This window comes from Spea bombifrons, chromosome 1 (genome assembly GCF_027358695.1).
Source record: "Spea bombifrons isolate aSpeBom1 chromosome 1, aSpeBom1.2.pri, whole genome shotgun sequence".
In the NCBI taxonomy this organism is placed as follows: Eukaryota; Metazoa; Chordata; class Amphibia; order Anura; family Pelobatidae; genus Spea; species Spea bombifrons.
The window spans coordinates 72,167,362-72,183,738 of NC_071087.1; the positions used below are offsets into that span (position 1 = coordinate 72,167,362).

Below are 16,377 nucleotides of genomic sequence, written 5' to 3' on the forward strand. Positions count from 1 at the left end.
CATAGCATGCTTAGCCCACCACTACGCCGAAGTACTCCAATATGGTGGTGGGTCCTAACACTAAAACCTACCTACTGAATTACTAATAAAACAAACTAAAAATTGAATCTAAACAGATATCAGAGAAAGACATGCCTGCAGACTGAGACAAACATAATGGGTAGGGCACATCTTATAAAGGGAACAGAAGCTGAAGCTAAGGGGAGGACTGGATTATAAGAATCAGAAGTACAGGACAGAGCATAAGAACATCCAGGAATCAAACCCTGGAACAGTTCCTAAGATGTTTCTCGTCCTATCTCCAGGACAACTGGTATCAACTAATACCTTGTGCAGAATTCACATGCAACAAACTATTTCATAGCTCAATCCGAATGTCGCCATTTTTGGGATGTTTGGATACCATCCTTTAGTCCTTCCAGACCCACCATCGACCTCTTCTCTCCCTGCTTTTTCTACTCGGATTCGAGTGCAAGCAGATCTTAAAAGTCTGGCTGTCAACTGTAAATCTCCATCTCTCTTGTCCTTCAAAGTTTGCTCCTAAATAACCTCTAGGTTCAAGCTTCACCCAATGTTCAATGTACCACTCATCAAACCATGGTTTCCTGATCCCTTTTCTTCACAACATCACAGTCCCCCTAAGCCCATCCTCTTAGTTAGTTCGGAAGAAATGAGGTCCAAGGCATTCTTGACACCAGCCTATGAAGGAAGGCTACAAAATATTTTTTGTCAGGAGATTTTTAGGTTTTTTTTTTGGACTCTACTTAAAGCCCTATCCCACTCCCATTCCTTGCTCAGTTGTCTAGTTTGTTCCTGCAACTCAGCATTCTTGTTTATTTTAACAATGCCTGTCCCTGAGTCCTGCACCTGTACCTTTCCCTATTCCTTTTCCCACAGCCTATTCATTACCGGTTCTAAACATAGAAACCTCTGAGTACTTTCCTTTAGTACCTGCCCTTATCCTATATCTAGCTTGGCCTTATGCCTATCCCATGCTTGCTTAAATGCCTTTACTGTATTAACAGCTACCACTTCTGTTGGAAGGCTATTCCATGCGTCCACTACCCTTTCCATAAAGTAATATTTTCTGATGTTACCATTAAACCTTTGCCCCTCTAGCTTATGACTAAGTCCTCTTGTTGTGGTAGTTTTTCTTCTTTTAAATAAACTCTCTTCCTTTATCTTGTTGATTCCCTTTAAGTATTTAAATGTTTCTATCATATCCCCCCTGTCACGTCTTTCTTCCAGGCTGTATAGGTTAAGATCCTTTAACCTGTCCTGGTAAGGTTTATCCTGTAATCCATAAACCATTTTAGTAGCCCTTCTCTGAACTTTCTCCAACATTTCAATATCCTTCTGGAGATACGGTTTCCAGTATTGTACACAATACTCCAAGTGAGGTCTCACCAGTGATCTGTACAACGGCATGAGCACTTCCCTCTTTCTACTGCTAATACCTTTCACTATACAGCCCAGCATTCTCCTCGCATTACCTGCTGCTCTACTGCATTGTCTGCCTACCTTTAAATCCTCAGAAATAATTACCCCTAAATCCCTTTCCTCACACGTTGAGGTTAGGACAGTATCAAATATTCTATACTCTGCCCTTGGGTTTTTATGCCGCAGGTGCATTACTTTGCATTTATCCACATTAAATGCCAGTTGCTACAGCTCTGACCATTTTTCCAGTTTGCCTAAATCATTTGCCATTTGGCTTCTTCCTCCAGGAACATCAACCCTGTTGCAAATTTTTGTGTCGTCAGCAAATAGACATACCTTTCCACCAAGACCATCTGCAATATCACTAATAAAAATATTAAAGAGAATGGGTCCAAGTACAGATCCTTGAGGTATCCCACTGGTAACAAGACCTTGTTCTGAAAATATGGCATTGACTAAAACCCTCTGTTGTCTGTCACTCAGCCACTCCTTAATCCATTCAACAACATTGGGATCTAAACCCAGAGATTGCAGTTTATTTATAAGTGTTCTATGTGGCACAGTGTCAAAGGCTTTACTGAAATCCAGATACGCAATGTCTACTGCACCACCTTGATCAATTACTTTAGTCACCCAATCAAAGAAATCAATAAGATTCGTTTGGCATGATCTTTCTGAGGAAAACCCATGTTGTTTTTGATCTTGAAACCCATGCGACTTCAGATGTTCAACAATCCTTTCCTTTAACATTGTTTCCATTAATTTCCCCACTACAGATGTAAGACTAGCTGGCCTGTAGTTGCCTGACTCCTCCCTATTGCCTTTTTGTGAATGGGCACAACATTCGCTACTTTCCAATCCCCTGGGACAACTCCCGTTACCAATGATTCGTTAAATATATCAGTTAACGGTTTTGCTAGTATACCCCCAAGCTCTTTTAATAGCTTGGGGTGTATCCCATCAGGCCCCATCCACTTATTTATCTTTACCTTAGACAACTGAAGTAGAACCTCCGCCTCGATAAACTCACATATTTCAAATGTTTTTTTTTTTTCCCAACTGAGGTCCCATTCCCTCATTTTCATTTGTAAAAACTGAACAGAAATATTAATTGAGGCAGTCAGCTAAACCTGTATCCTCTTCTACATACATTCCTCTAACTAATCCTTGTTTAACTTTCCTTTTCTCATTTATATATCTAAAAAATGTTTTATCTCCATTTTTTTACTGACAGGGCAATTCGCTCTTCTGCATGTGATTTGGCAGATCTTATAACTTTCTTTGCCTCTTTCTGCCTAATTTTATAGCTCTGTCTATCTTCCTCACTTTGGGTAGTTTTGTATCTACTAAAGGCTAACTTCTTGTCTTTTACGATTTTGGCCACTTCTGCAGAGTACCACAGCGGTTTCTTTAATTTTTTACTGTTACTGACCAGCCTAATACCATTTTCTGTTATCTTCAATGATACAGCTTTTACATAATCCCATTTCTCCTGGACTCCATTTAAATTGCCCCAGTCTGATAATGACTCCTCTACACATATTCTCATTTTAGAAAAGTCAGCTTTTCTAAAATCTAAAACTTTTGTTTTTGTGTGGTGTAGAGTCACTGTTCGTATATTAAACCACACAGACTGATGATCACTAGATCCCAAACTTTCACCTACAGAAAGATCTGTTAACAAATCTCCATTTGTGAACACTAAATTCAATTTGGCCTCCTTACGAGTTGGTTCCTCAACTATTTGTTTTAAAGATAATCCCAGTAGGGAGTTTAGAATATCTGCACTCTGGGTATAACCTGCTACTTTCGTTTTCTAGTTCACATCAGGGAGATTAAAGTCACCCATGATTATAACATCCCCTTCACTCTCATTTTAGTCATTTCCTCTACTAGTAGATTATCTAGTTCTTCTACTTGTCCTGGGGGTCTATAAATCACACCTATGCGAATTACTTTACTTTTGCCAAATTGTACTGTAACCCAAACCGACTCTATGTTCTCCTCACTCACTCCAACTTGTATTAAGTTAGATTTTATGTTATTTTTCACATATAGGGCCACCCCTCCCCCTTTCTTGCCCTTTCTGTCTTTTCTATATAAAGAGTACCCCGTTATTGATATGTCCCAGTCATTTTTCTCATTATACCATGTCTCAGTAACAGCCACTATATCAACATTCTCAGTTGCCACAACTGTTACAAGTTCATGGATCTTATTCCCTAAACTGCGAGCATTCGTAGACATGACCTTTATCTTGTCATTTAACACGGATGCTGCAATCGCTTTCTGTCCATGTTTTGGGGGGGGCAAAATATATGCTTCTCCCTATTATCTGTATAGACCAAGCCCCCAGATCCACCCACCTGGTTACTAAGTAAATCACCTTTCTATACTGTTTAGCCCGGTATTTATCCCCCCCCCATTCCTAGTTTTAAATCTCCTAAAACCGTCTGGCCATTCTCTCCCCAAGCACATTGGACCCTCTTGCATTTAGGTGCAATCCATCACGACTATAGAGATTGTACCCCAAAGCAAAATCACCCCAGTGCTAAAAACCCAAAGCCCTCCTTCTTACACCAAGACTTCAACCACGCATTTAGCTGCCTAATCTCCCGCTTCCTTTCTGGTGTAGCGCATGACACAGGTAGTATCTCTGAGAATACTACCTTGGAGGTCCTTTTTTTAATCTTACTCCCTAAATCCCTAAAATTACCTTTTAGGACACTCCATCTTCCTCTTACTATGTCATTGGTGCCAATGTCCACTCTGTCCGCAACATGCCGAACCCGGGCACCCAGGAGACAGGAAACCATTCGGTTGCTGCGATCAGAGCTACAGATTACCCTGTCTGTTTTCCTAATTATTGAATCCCCTACCACCACAACCTGCCTGGGCTTTCCTTCCTTTCGGATCCCCTGCACGCTGGATGAGCTGCTCTCCCGGCTGTTAGAGAGAACAGCTTTTTCCAGAAAGCCTACACCTGAGTCTGCCTCCCCAACATGCTCACTTAAATGGGCAAATTTGTTGGGATGGAGATACTCTGGGCTGGCTTCCCTTTTCTTCTTCCCTCCCCCACTGCAACCACGTCTTACTGTTACCCACCTATGTGCCTGACTCCCTTCTGACTGATCTTCTCCCTCATTGCTATGGGCCCCATCTAAACTCTTCTCAGTGAGCAAGAGACTCCTCTCAAGATTGTCAATCTCTCTGTGTTTCAATGTGCCTCTTCAGAGCACCAACCTCAGCTTCCAGAGAGACCAATTGTTCGCACTTGCCATAGCGATATGGACCCAGGAACTGCTGTTCCAAGCATGCATATATATGGCATGATGTGCACTGAGTGAGTTCTCCAAGCTTGCTCATACTTTAGGGAGGGACGTGAGCACTTACAGGATTGAAACAATTACTTTATGGCCCTTACCCTCCTTTCTCTTACACTCTTGTCTTGCACTAACTGCTGTGGTGCACAAATTGGTCACTTACAGAAAGCAAGTCACTTAAACAAATACAAGCCCTTACTATGAGCAAGTTCTGTGAGTTTAACCACTTGCTTTATACAGAGCAACACAGTTAATTGATTATAAACCTCACCCTTACTAACTAACTAATTACACTCTAGAAAATGGGGGGGGGCACAGTTAAGCAAAACACACAGTTTTTGTTTGTTTTTATGTCACAAACCCTTCAACCTTCTTGTTGATGGTTGAGATACAAACCCACTGTTGGTATAGTTATAATACCACTTCTCTGCTGCTGCTGTGGTGCACAAACTGGTCACTTACAGAAAGCAAGTCACTTAGAGAATGCACTTGCTATGACCTTGGTTTGTCATATCGACTTTGTCTGTGTATTAACCCTTGGTACCCTGCTTGAATTGATTAACCATTGCTGACCCAGCTTGCCATCTGTCTACGCTGTACTTGTACCAATTAACCATTGCTGACCTGGCCTGCCTTCTGACTGTGCTACACTTGTACCGATTTACCATTGCTGGCCTCTCAGTAACTGGGTCCATACAGACGACTGTAATAACCCAGAGCGCCCATGGATGGAGAAATGCAGGGATTCCACATGCAGAAGCGGTACTCACCCGGCGACTGCACTCACCCGGGTGGTGAGCATCTAGGGTTGTGCAGCCACATACCAGCGCCCTGACATTGCAGTGGATGTTGTCCAGAACCAAGCAAAGTGATATCCTGCAGGCACCTTGGAGCAGGCATGAGACATAGCACTAGAATCACATGTAGGATGCTGCAGAGTGTGGAAGCTAAGCAGAGTAACAGCTGAAACAAAGCAAGCAAGGCACAGGGAGACCAAGCAAGAAACATAACTGGACAATACATACATAATACAGGGCACAACAGGGAACCAGACAAGGAATACTAAAGAAGAGACATGAACAGGACAGGACACCCCTGTCCCGGGGATACAGGACACCCCTGTCCCGGGGATACAGGACAGGACACCCCTGTCCAGGGGATACAGGACAGGACACCCCTGTCCTGGGGATACAGGACAGGACACCCCTGTCCCGGGGATACAGGACAGGACACCCCTGTCCCTGGGATACAGGACAGGACACCCCTGTCCCTGGGATACAGGACAGGACACCCCTGTCCCTGGGATACAGGACAGGACACTGCTCTACCGGGGCTTCAGGACAGGACACCCCTCTATCGGGTATACAGGACACCCCTCTGCCGGGTATACAGGACACCCCTCTACCGGGTATACAGGACACCCCTCTACCGGGGATTTAGGACAACAAAGCACAGAGCTACCTAGACTAACCAGGCTACACATGACAAGAATACACAGACACCACAAGACCAAACAGGACTAGCCTAGGACTACTAGATAACAATAGGAGATTCCATCACATCTTATGGCCATAGTACGCTTAGCCCACCACTACGCTAAAAGTACTCCAATATTCGCTAACGCTAAACCCCGCCTACAGCGGTACTAAACAAACCAAACATGAAATCTAAACACACATCAGAGAGACATACCTGTAGAGTGCAGACTGAGACAAACATAACGGGTGGGACACACTTTATAAAGAGAACAGAGCTGAAGCAAAGAACAGAACTGGAAGCAAGGAATAGAAGATCAGAACAGAGCATAAGGAAATCCAGGACTGGACTAAGGAAAGCTCTTCCTACTTACGTAACAGGAACGTTGGGCTCAGTGGCTCAGTTGGTTGCCACAATCTTTGAATCTTCCTCTCCTCCATGGCCATTTGGAGCAAAAGGTTTTTCTTCCCGGCATTCTCCCACATCAAGGCTGGTGGTTACACATTCCTCATCTCAGGAGGGTATTTCCTCTTGTGGACATCCTATGAAAGATTGTGACCACTGATGCAAATGCACACGGCTGGGGAGCTCACTTTGAGGAATGGTATGTCCAGGACAGATGGTCCCCCATCTAAGCAGTTTCTACATGCAAACATCCAGTTGTCCACTAGTTAAAGGATCGCACCGGTGTGAAGCATCAACAGACACTGTGACATTTTCCCGGGAAATCGTTCCACATTGTACGGAGCCCAAAGTATAATGGGAACACCTGCCTGCAATTTACCTTCCAGTTAATGTTAAAGCTATTAACTTTAAAGACTCTCCTTTGGTTGGCATTAACTTTGGCCAAAAGATACGTGGAAATACAATCCTTTTCTGCGGCGCTTGTGCGGTAGGGTGCTGAAAGTGCTGGGCAGCCATCTTGGATATGGCTGAACACAACACAGAGCTCCGTGTCGGTAGGCAGCAGGCTCCAAGCGGATATGCAGCTACCTCGGAAGCAGCAGAAGGTAAGTGTGTGACAGTTTGTCATTGGAGGCTTTGGCAATGGGTCACATGGAAACATATCAAAATATTTAAAAATGACTTACAGAATTTGAATTAATAGGTTTTACTAAGTGGTATTTTTTCAAGCAGGAACCCAGCAGAGTCACGTGAATTTTGATTGCATCACATGACTCCGCTCCTTTCCTGCTTCTTCTGTGCGGTACAAGAGAAGTGCTCACACAGAGTGCGAGCAATGCAGAGGAAAGGGCCGGCCCCTGCGAAGGTCTGCCAGCTGCACAGAGCGATCTGCAGTTCAGGTAAGGAGGTGGGGGAGGGTGTATAAACGAGTAAGTGTGATTGAGGGAATTAATGCGTATCTGTAAATGAGTATATGAATGAGTATCTTGAGTATACGAATGAGTAAATGAATGTTTGTAAATGAGTAAATGAATGAATATGTGTATGATAGCATGGATGTGAGTCTAAGATGCCAAGTCCTATGCTTCCAATCTAGGTGTGCCATGGCTGACATGATACTAAAGGGTGCCAATATGCAAGGGTATGGGGGTATTAACTTTTACATATTGCTGACAAGCCCAGATAAAATGTTGCCTTGCTGTCAGGATCGCTGCCCGAGATCCCCACGGAACCACTTACCTGAGTGGACCTGCTGAGTCCAGTGCCAATTCCTCTGCTCCCGCCTCCACTGCCTCCCGCATGGCTGTTCCTATGCGCGCGCACTCTCACTCAACTTCATTCATCCCCAAGTGGAGACCATGGGGAACTAGCTTGGATGATGTCACACACAGGGGGCGGGGCTTCCAGTGCTCAGTTATTGTGCCGTATTGAGCTCTTCGCTGCTTGCAGTTGTGTTTCCTAATTTTGATCTCTGTGAACCTGACTCTGGCTATTCTTACTGGACTTTGCTGATCTCCATGAACCTGACCCTGGCTATCCTTATATGTTTAGCTGCATTCTGTGATCCTGACCCTGACTATGCTTGTTTGACCTCGTTGTATTGTGCTTCCTGGATTGGTGGCTTCCTGCATTCCGAACTCCTCCTCGTTAACCCCGACATCTGCAGTATGGGGGAAGTATAGACCCATGGAAGGGAACCAACTAGTAAGATATACATCCCCCATACAGCAGGGCAGTATTTTGTCTGGGCTGACAACATCAACACACAAGAGGGGCAGCTGGAACCATTACATAAATCAATACTAAAGCGAGTGGCAGGCTGGGGGCATAACTACACATAGTGCTGGCTGGGGTGATACACAAGGGGCAAAAACACAAAAGGGGGAGCTCAATGACAAAGCACTGTGGAAAATACTTTTTTTGTGTAACTTAGCCCGTCCAGATGTGGGTGTCAGTGTGGCAGAGCCTGTCCTGGTGTGTGTGTTTGGGTGTTGGTGTAGAAGAGCCTGTCCTGGTGCTTGGGTGTTGGTGTGGCAGAACCTGTCCTGGTGTGTGGGTGTTGGTGTGGCAGAGCGTGTCCTGGTGTGTGGGTGTGGCTCTCGGTGTGGCAGAGCCTGTCCTGGTGTGCGTGTGTTTGAGTGTCTGTATGGCAGAGCCTGTCCTGGTGTGTGTGTCTGGGTGTCGGTGTGGCAGTGCCTGTCCTGGTGTGTATGTTTGGGTGTTGGTATGGAAGAGCCTGTCCTGTTGTTTGGGTGTTGGTGTGGCAGAACCTGTCCTGGTGTGTGGATGTTGGTGTGACAGAGCTGTCCTGGTGTGTGTGTATGTCTGGCTCTCAATGTGGCAGAGCCCATCCTAGTATATGTGTGTCTTTGTGTAAGTGTGGAAGAGCCTGTCCTTATGTGTGTGTGTTTGGGTGTCGGTGTGGCAGAGCCTGTAGGTGTGGCGCCCATGAAAAAATTAACAATTTCCCAGGCCCTCCTGAGAACTGATGGAGGATGGAGCCAAGCTTACTAATCACAATGTGATTGGTAAAGTAGAAAAACAAATTGTTATGAAATATGGTTTAGGCTCTCCAAATGTCAAAATTCCAACAAAAATGCGCACCTCCTAAATAAGGCCTATTAGCCCCAAACAACCTGACAAACCCATACATGGGTGGTATCACTGTACTTATGAGAGGATGCTGACCTGTATCGCCTGACTATTCTCTGCCTGATAACTGGACTATCTGTTGCACTGTGCTATCAACTCTGCTCGTTCCCAGGAGTCATCCTTACCTGTTGGGCACACTAAAGAGACTGATACCTTATATATATATATATATATATATATATATATATATATATACACATGAGCACTGCAGAAATATTTTCTATTTTTTTTCTATGTTATCTATGGCCAATGGGGTGTTGAATGTGATGGGGGGGAGCTGATCCTTTTAACATGACCAAAGGGGAAGGTACCTACTGTTTCAATGTGGAAAGTGGGGAAAATGTGATCACATAAGTACCGGGGAGACTCACAGGAGTGCCTGTTTCCTCCCACTGCTTTTAACTAGACAAAAGCCATTTCACGCTCTGGAGACTGGACAACGTTGTGGGATAGGGGTTTTTGGTCAAGTATGTCAGGTACTTTGCTGTATTACTATTGTTAGGGACAAACTGTTTTTACCCCAAGAAAACAAGTGCCTATTTCTTTTTTCTTAAGGTACATACCATTCAAGGATGGCAGCGAGCTTAGTTGATCCCAGGATGCTGTACTCCACTTCCTATCCTATATCCCAGATATTCCATATTTGCCATAGCGATCTGACACGTGTCAGGATTTATAGTTGTATAAGATTGCATCTACACATAAAAGTGTTCATCCTGTGTAAATCATTATATAGCTATATCATCTTTCTTAAGTAGCCATCTCCTGAACGGCATACCTGTAAACTAGAACTGAGCGCAGATGGAACCTTTGTGTTAGTTCGGGGGGGGGGGATTCTTCTTCTTCAACAAACTTTGTCGGTCGCCATTTTTATATTTGACGCAATTCATCCACCGTTTTTGGAAATGCCATTCGTCCTTCCTGGTTGCTATGGAGACAAAAATTAAAGGTGTAGAAGAAGTTAAATTGTGTTAAAAAGTGGCGAGATTATCCTCTTCTTAGTGCAGTATTACTCACATTTGTTTTCTCTTTCTTTTGCCCATTATTGCATTTGTTTGTTCGTTATACCGACGAATAAATGAAAAGACAAAATTCAACAGTGTCCTCAAAAAAAGGAAGACACCATTGGGGGTAAATGTTTATTTGGTGATATATTTGGGTTCTAAAGGAATCTGCCGGAACCCCTGGCTAATCCCTTACAAAAAAATTACTGCAGTTTTTCTGAAGTAATACTGCAGTTTTTTGGACATGAAAAAACTGCAATTCTGCACATTTACTGCAGTATTACTGCACATTTACTGCAGTTTTACTGCATTTGTACTTCACTGTACTGCAGTGTTACTGCACATTTACTCCACTTTTTTTATATATTGCAAACCTACAGTTGTACTTCAATGTACTGCAGCTTTATTGCTTTTGTACTTCCGTACAAAAACAACTGCAGTAAAACTGTAGTACAGTGAAGTACAAATGCAGTAAAACTGCAGTAAATGTTGGATGCCCCTGGTCTATGACCTTGCATTCCAAACCTATAGATGTTATAGCGCCCGTAACCAAAGTGTTTTTCAGGTGTCCCAAGTAGTTTTCTAATAAAACATTGGTTGTAAGTCCAGACATAACCCGCACCTTCCAAATTTGCCTATCCTGGTGGAGTTGAAATCCTTTAGCCGGATTTTAGAACTCACCCCAATTAGTATGTAAGTCTATCATATGCAAATCCCCTACTTAAATAGTACATCATATGGTATGGTATTATTTATTTATTTCAGGTGTGGCAACATACATTTGCATCATTCCTGAAGGCATATGGAATCCTCTCGGTCCAGATCTAAGCAACTGTTCATCTCCATGGATCAATCATATTGGACAAAAGGTGAGTGCTCCTGAGAGAGATCACGTGAGGCCCCTACATATTTTTTATCGTATTGCTCGTTATCGAGGCAGTGCAGCAATACTGTCTGAACAAAGAAGGTAATAGCTGATCACTTTCTAAGCTTAAGTGCTTGAAGTACAAGTGAGGGACAATTGTCACGAACTGTATGACTTTCTGTGATGTGCCTAGCGTGTCAATTGTCATCAATAAACCGATTATTTTAGGGGGGATAAAAATCCAATATTTTATTATGAAAATGGTCCCCAAAACAGCTGACCAAAATATACTCAAAATATATGAATGTAAGTGTCTTGCATAGATTTTTGTATGTTTTTTGGAACCCTTGTCCCTTTTTTACTCCCCTCTGACTACCTAATTTTTGTAATACCTAAGAATGCTACACTACGCAACACATTAATTTTTCTTCCATGAGTGGCTGTCACCGATAGTAGGAATAGTAGCTGGTAATCATAGATTTGGGAAGCACAAACCATTCAAGTGCTGAACAATCAGATAGCTGAGATCCATAATGAAGTTTGTACCATGCATAATGGCTTTACCAACTATGGTGCACATGACATTGTGATGGCTTCTGCTACCCCTGCACAAGATGCCTGCATACCTCTGCCAGAAAAGATTGCAGATGACCGCCGAAAATTCAGGAGTCTCACAAACCAGTGTTGTTTGGAGTTCACAATGTTCCTTAACAAATATCCATCTGAATATTTAAATATTTCAACATTGAAAGGTGTAGACCTGGCCTGGGGCTCCCCTTTACTGGAACAGGAATGCTGTTTTGTCTTGGGAAATTTATGAGACTTTATTGATGCCATGAGCCTAGTTTTTGAATCCTGGTTTTTGACTTCAATTGCTGTGCTACAGCAGAAGCCTCTCTCCTTATCTTATATCAGGAACTCTGTGGCTTCAATATACTGCTGACTTCAGGCAGTAGATTGCTGATCCTACTTGAAACCAATCAGTCCAGAAGTTCTATTTTTGATATATATAAAAGATAAACTGGCTCATGTTGACCTTCCTGGTGAGTTTCATTCCTTTGTGCGGTTGGCTATCCGTATGGATTGGAGACTTTCAGAAAAAAAAATTAGAATGACAAGGTGCTTTTAAATCAAGTGCTAGTTATACTTTCTATACAAGTGTTTCTTCTGAGACCCCCAAGTATCTGCTGAATCTGAACCAGATGCTATGCAAACAGATTTAATAAGATATATGAAATAGTTCTAAAAAGAGGGCCACTATCCACTGAAAAACAGCGGAGGCATACATAGCTATGGTTGCTGAAGGTGCACAGATCCAACACCAGCCCCAGACTTTAGACCAACTGCGTTCTCTCACACAACCTGCAAATGGTGAAGATGATATGATGACTCGGCATCCTTATTTAGTGATGTCCATCACTTTGCAATATGGTGATAAAATAATTTCCACTTCAGCTATGATAGACTCTAGAGCAGATGGCAACTTAATGGGCATTAAATTTGTGAGAGGAAACAAAACTCAGTCTACACTTGTATTAATGGAAACAGTGGATGGTTCTCTGCTTAGTTCAGGCCCATTTACACACGAGACTGTCCCCTTAAAACTGGTTCTGAAAGTAAATCATCATGAGACTCCAACTATAGTTACTTTAATACAGTTTAAATTTCAGCCCTTTAATGTTTTACAGCAATTAATTCAATTGTTGCTAAAGATTTTACTAAACTTACGCCACAATATCGGAATTTTGCAAATGTCTGTGACAACAAGAACTCTGATCAACTTCCACATGCCTTACGATTACCCCATAGAACTGCTACTGGGGGGTGCAATCCCATTTTGCTGAATATACTTGCTTTCTGAGCCTGATTTGAAAGTGCTCCATGAATATCTACAACAATATCTTCCCAAAATTTTTATATTGTGGAAAATTGTATCGATTGCAGAGAAATTAATACAATGACTGTTAAAAACATATATCCCTTGCCTTTTCTTCTTCTTGACGTCTTACCTCCTGAAAAGACCATGTTCAGCAAAAGATTTTACAAAACTTGATTTACGAGGAGCCTGTAATATGATTTGCATATGATTGGGTAATGAGGGGAAAACCACTTTCTGAACAAGGTACAGACATGAGTGGCCGGGTTCAAAGATAGGGCATAGGCACAGACTGACCAAAATGGGGAAACAATTGTTATTTCCCAAATGTGGCCCCCAAACAAACAGACATAGGTGGTATCACTGTAATCAAAAGATGTTGATGAACACACATTGGGGTGTTGTTTGACAGCAGGGGCGTACCTAGAGTATTTGGCACCTGGGGCGGATCCTGTATGTGGCATCCCCCCCACACACTTTAAAACTGCATAGCTTCTATCGTTATATACTGCCACAGACACTGAAGGTGGTACAGCATAACACCTATCACTATATACTGAGGCAAACATTGACGGTGGTACAGCGTAATCCCTATCACTATACATTGAGCCAGACATTGACAATAGTGCAGCATAACTCCTATCACTATATACTAAGCCAAACATTGATGTAGTGTAGGCCTACCACTTCATTGTCTGGCTTAGTAGTAGGGATGCACCGAAACGAATTCTGGACTGAAACCGAAAATGCAGCATTTACCTGGCCGAAACCGAATATGACCCCCCCCAACATAAAAACATCTAACACTTTTATTTAAAGTAAGTAACACACAGAAATAGGACAAAAAAATAACAATATTAATATATATATATATATATATATCACACTCTTATCATGCCCAGGCATACGCAGATTCCAGCATGTACTAGCTGACTACTTGTTGCCTGGGCATGATAGGAGTGTGATTGCTGTCAGCAAACATATATATATTATTATTGTTCACATGTGAACTCAGCACTGGAGGCATAGAATCAGACATACAAATCCCGTATTTGCAAGTATACAATAATAATGTATGGAAACAGCATTGCAGGTATAGATCAACTGGAAATCACATAAAAACTCAGCAATAAAGGTAGAGATAAAACTACAGGCAAAGCCAGCCCGGGCGTCCACACTGCCCACATAGAACCTGACCAGCACCCAGATTACACACAAAGGACCTGCCATATTTGTCCCCAAACAGCCTAGCATGAGTCAACTTTGTCCCCAAACAGCCCGGCCTGTGCCTTCTTTGTCCCATAACCACCCTGCCTGTGTCATCTTGGTCCCCAAGGCTCAAACATCCTGCTTGTGCCATCTTTGCATTTCCACAAATCAATTATATATCTATCATACACACAGACACTTTTACAGTCACTCACTAATTCACACTTTCATTCACATAATTAATTCACACAATCATTAATTCTCTCACCCATTCTCACAATGCATCCACACATTCATTTATCCTCTCACTCATTCTCACTGTTTATTCCAATATACTTACTACCCACCTTTCCCCCTTTTCTACCCCCTTCTCACTCCCTTCTGCCCTATCTACCCCCTTCTGCCCTATCTACCCCCTTCTCACTCCCTTCTACCCTATCTACTCCTTCTCACTCCCTTCTCCCTATCTACCCCCTCCTAACTATCTACCCTCTCCCCCCTTTGAAGTTCACTTACCTGGAACAGCATAGAGTGATGGGAGTTATGATGTACTTTAGAGCATAATTATAGAATGAAAAAGACATTGGAAATGGTACAGCATAACACCCATCACTCTCACACATTTACCAATCCACACATACCAATCCACTCTCACTGTCACTCTCCCTGAATGCTTTCCTACCTTTCCTCTGTCACTTTTCTTCTTACAGCAGTCAGCTCCTTTTCCTCCTCTTTGTTCTTCTTCTTCTTCTTCTGTCTCCTTCCGGTTCAGAGGGCACGGACGGCGGTGGGCACGGCTTCAGTGTTGTGCGCCGGGATCTGACAACAAACCCCGGCGCACAGCAGCATTTTCTGCGCACATCGCAAGGGAGTGGTATCGGAGGTCTTTAACAGACCTCGGCTCCCTTGAGTGATTTTAAGCTGGTTAAAGGATCTCCCTTTAACCGGCTTAAAATCACTCAAGGGAGTCGGAGGTCTGTTAAAGACCTCCGATACCGCTCCCTTGCGAGCCTGCTCCTCCAGCGGCGGACATTCCTGTCTGTCTCTGGAGGGGTGCCCAGTGCCGGCAAGTTGGCACCCCCGTGATGACCGGCACCCAGTGCGGACCGCCGCCCCCCAGCTAGGTACGCTACTGTTTGAAGTGACATATACCAGGAGCTGTAAATTCACACCTGAAGTACAATTTGTGCGATAAAAAATACAAATAAAATTACTACCACAAAGGCTAGTGGTGAAATTAGTGTATGGAAAGGGTTAAAATACCGTCATTTGAAATACCCTGGGGTGTCTAGTATATTGTTTGATGGGGTAAATTGAATTTTCCAGCTTCTAAGATGGCCCACTTAGGTCATGGGGCAGAAGGACCAGATGTTAAAGTTCCAAGTTAAAAAATGTGCACTTCCAAAAACGTGGCAATTTAACAACCTGACAAACCCATTCATGAGGGGTATCACTGTACTCGGGAGATGATGCCAAATATTGGAGTGTTGTTTGACAATGGCATATACCAGGGGCTGTAAATCCATACCTGAAGTGCAATTCTTGTGATAAAAAACACAAAATAAATTACTACCACAAAATTTGACAAAGGGTGGTAGTAAAATAAGTGCATGGAAAGGGTTAAAATACCAGCATTTGAAATACCTTGGGGTGTCTAGTTTTCAAAAATACATAGTTTGATAGGGTAAATTGCATTGGCCAGCTTTAAAGATACCCAAAATAGCACATGAGGCAGAATGACTAAATTTGGATAAAAATTGAAAAAATTTGAAATAGCAAAACACTACTTGTACGTATTCCCCAAAAAAGCAAAAAAACATACAAACATTGGGTATTTCTAAATTTAGGACAAATAGTAGAATCTATTTAGCAGGTTTTTTATTAGCTTTTTTTTGGATGAATAAAAGATTTTTCGAATAAAAGATTTTTTTAAAAAAAAGTTTCATCATATTTTTTTTTTTGTTATAGGAAATTAAATGATATGATAAAAAAGGTATCTGAAGAAAGCCCTTCTTGTCCTAAAAAAAATAGATAACTTTTGTGGGTACTCTAAATGGTTGAGGAGGAAATTACAGCTAAACACGAGTACCTCAAAAGTGTTCAAACAGCTTTGGCCTCAAAGGGTAC

General features: G+C 42.6%; 1 protein-coding gene across 1 annotated transcript in view; it reads left to right on the forward strand.

Annotated features, from left to right (window-relative positions):
• ADGRL3 (adhesion G protein-coupled receptor L3) overlaps positions 1 to 16,377 on the forward strand; it is a 792,897-nt gene that overhangs the window by 292,227 nt on the left and 484,293 nt on the right. Inside the window, exon 9 of the mRNA XM_053463509.1 lies at positions 11,066 to 11,169. Coding sequence (XP_053319484.1) covers positions 11,066 to 11,169 — 104 coding nt within the window. The remainder of the gene's footprint in view (positions 1 to 11,065; positions 11,170 to 16,377) is intronic.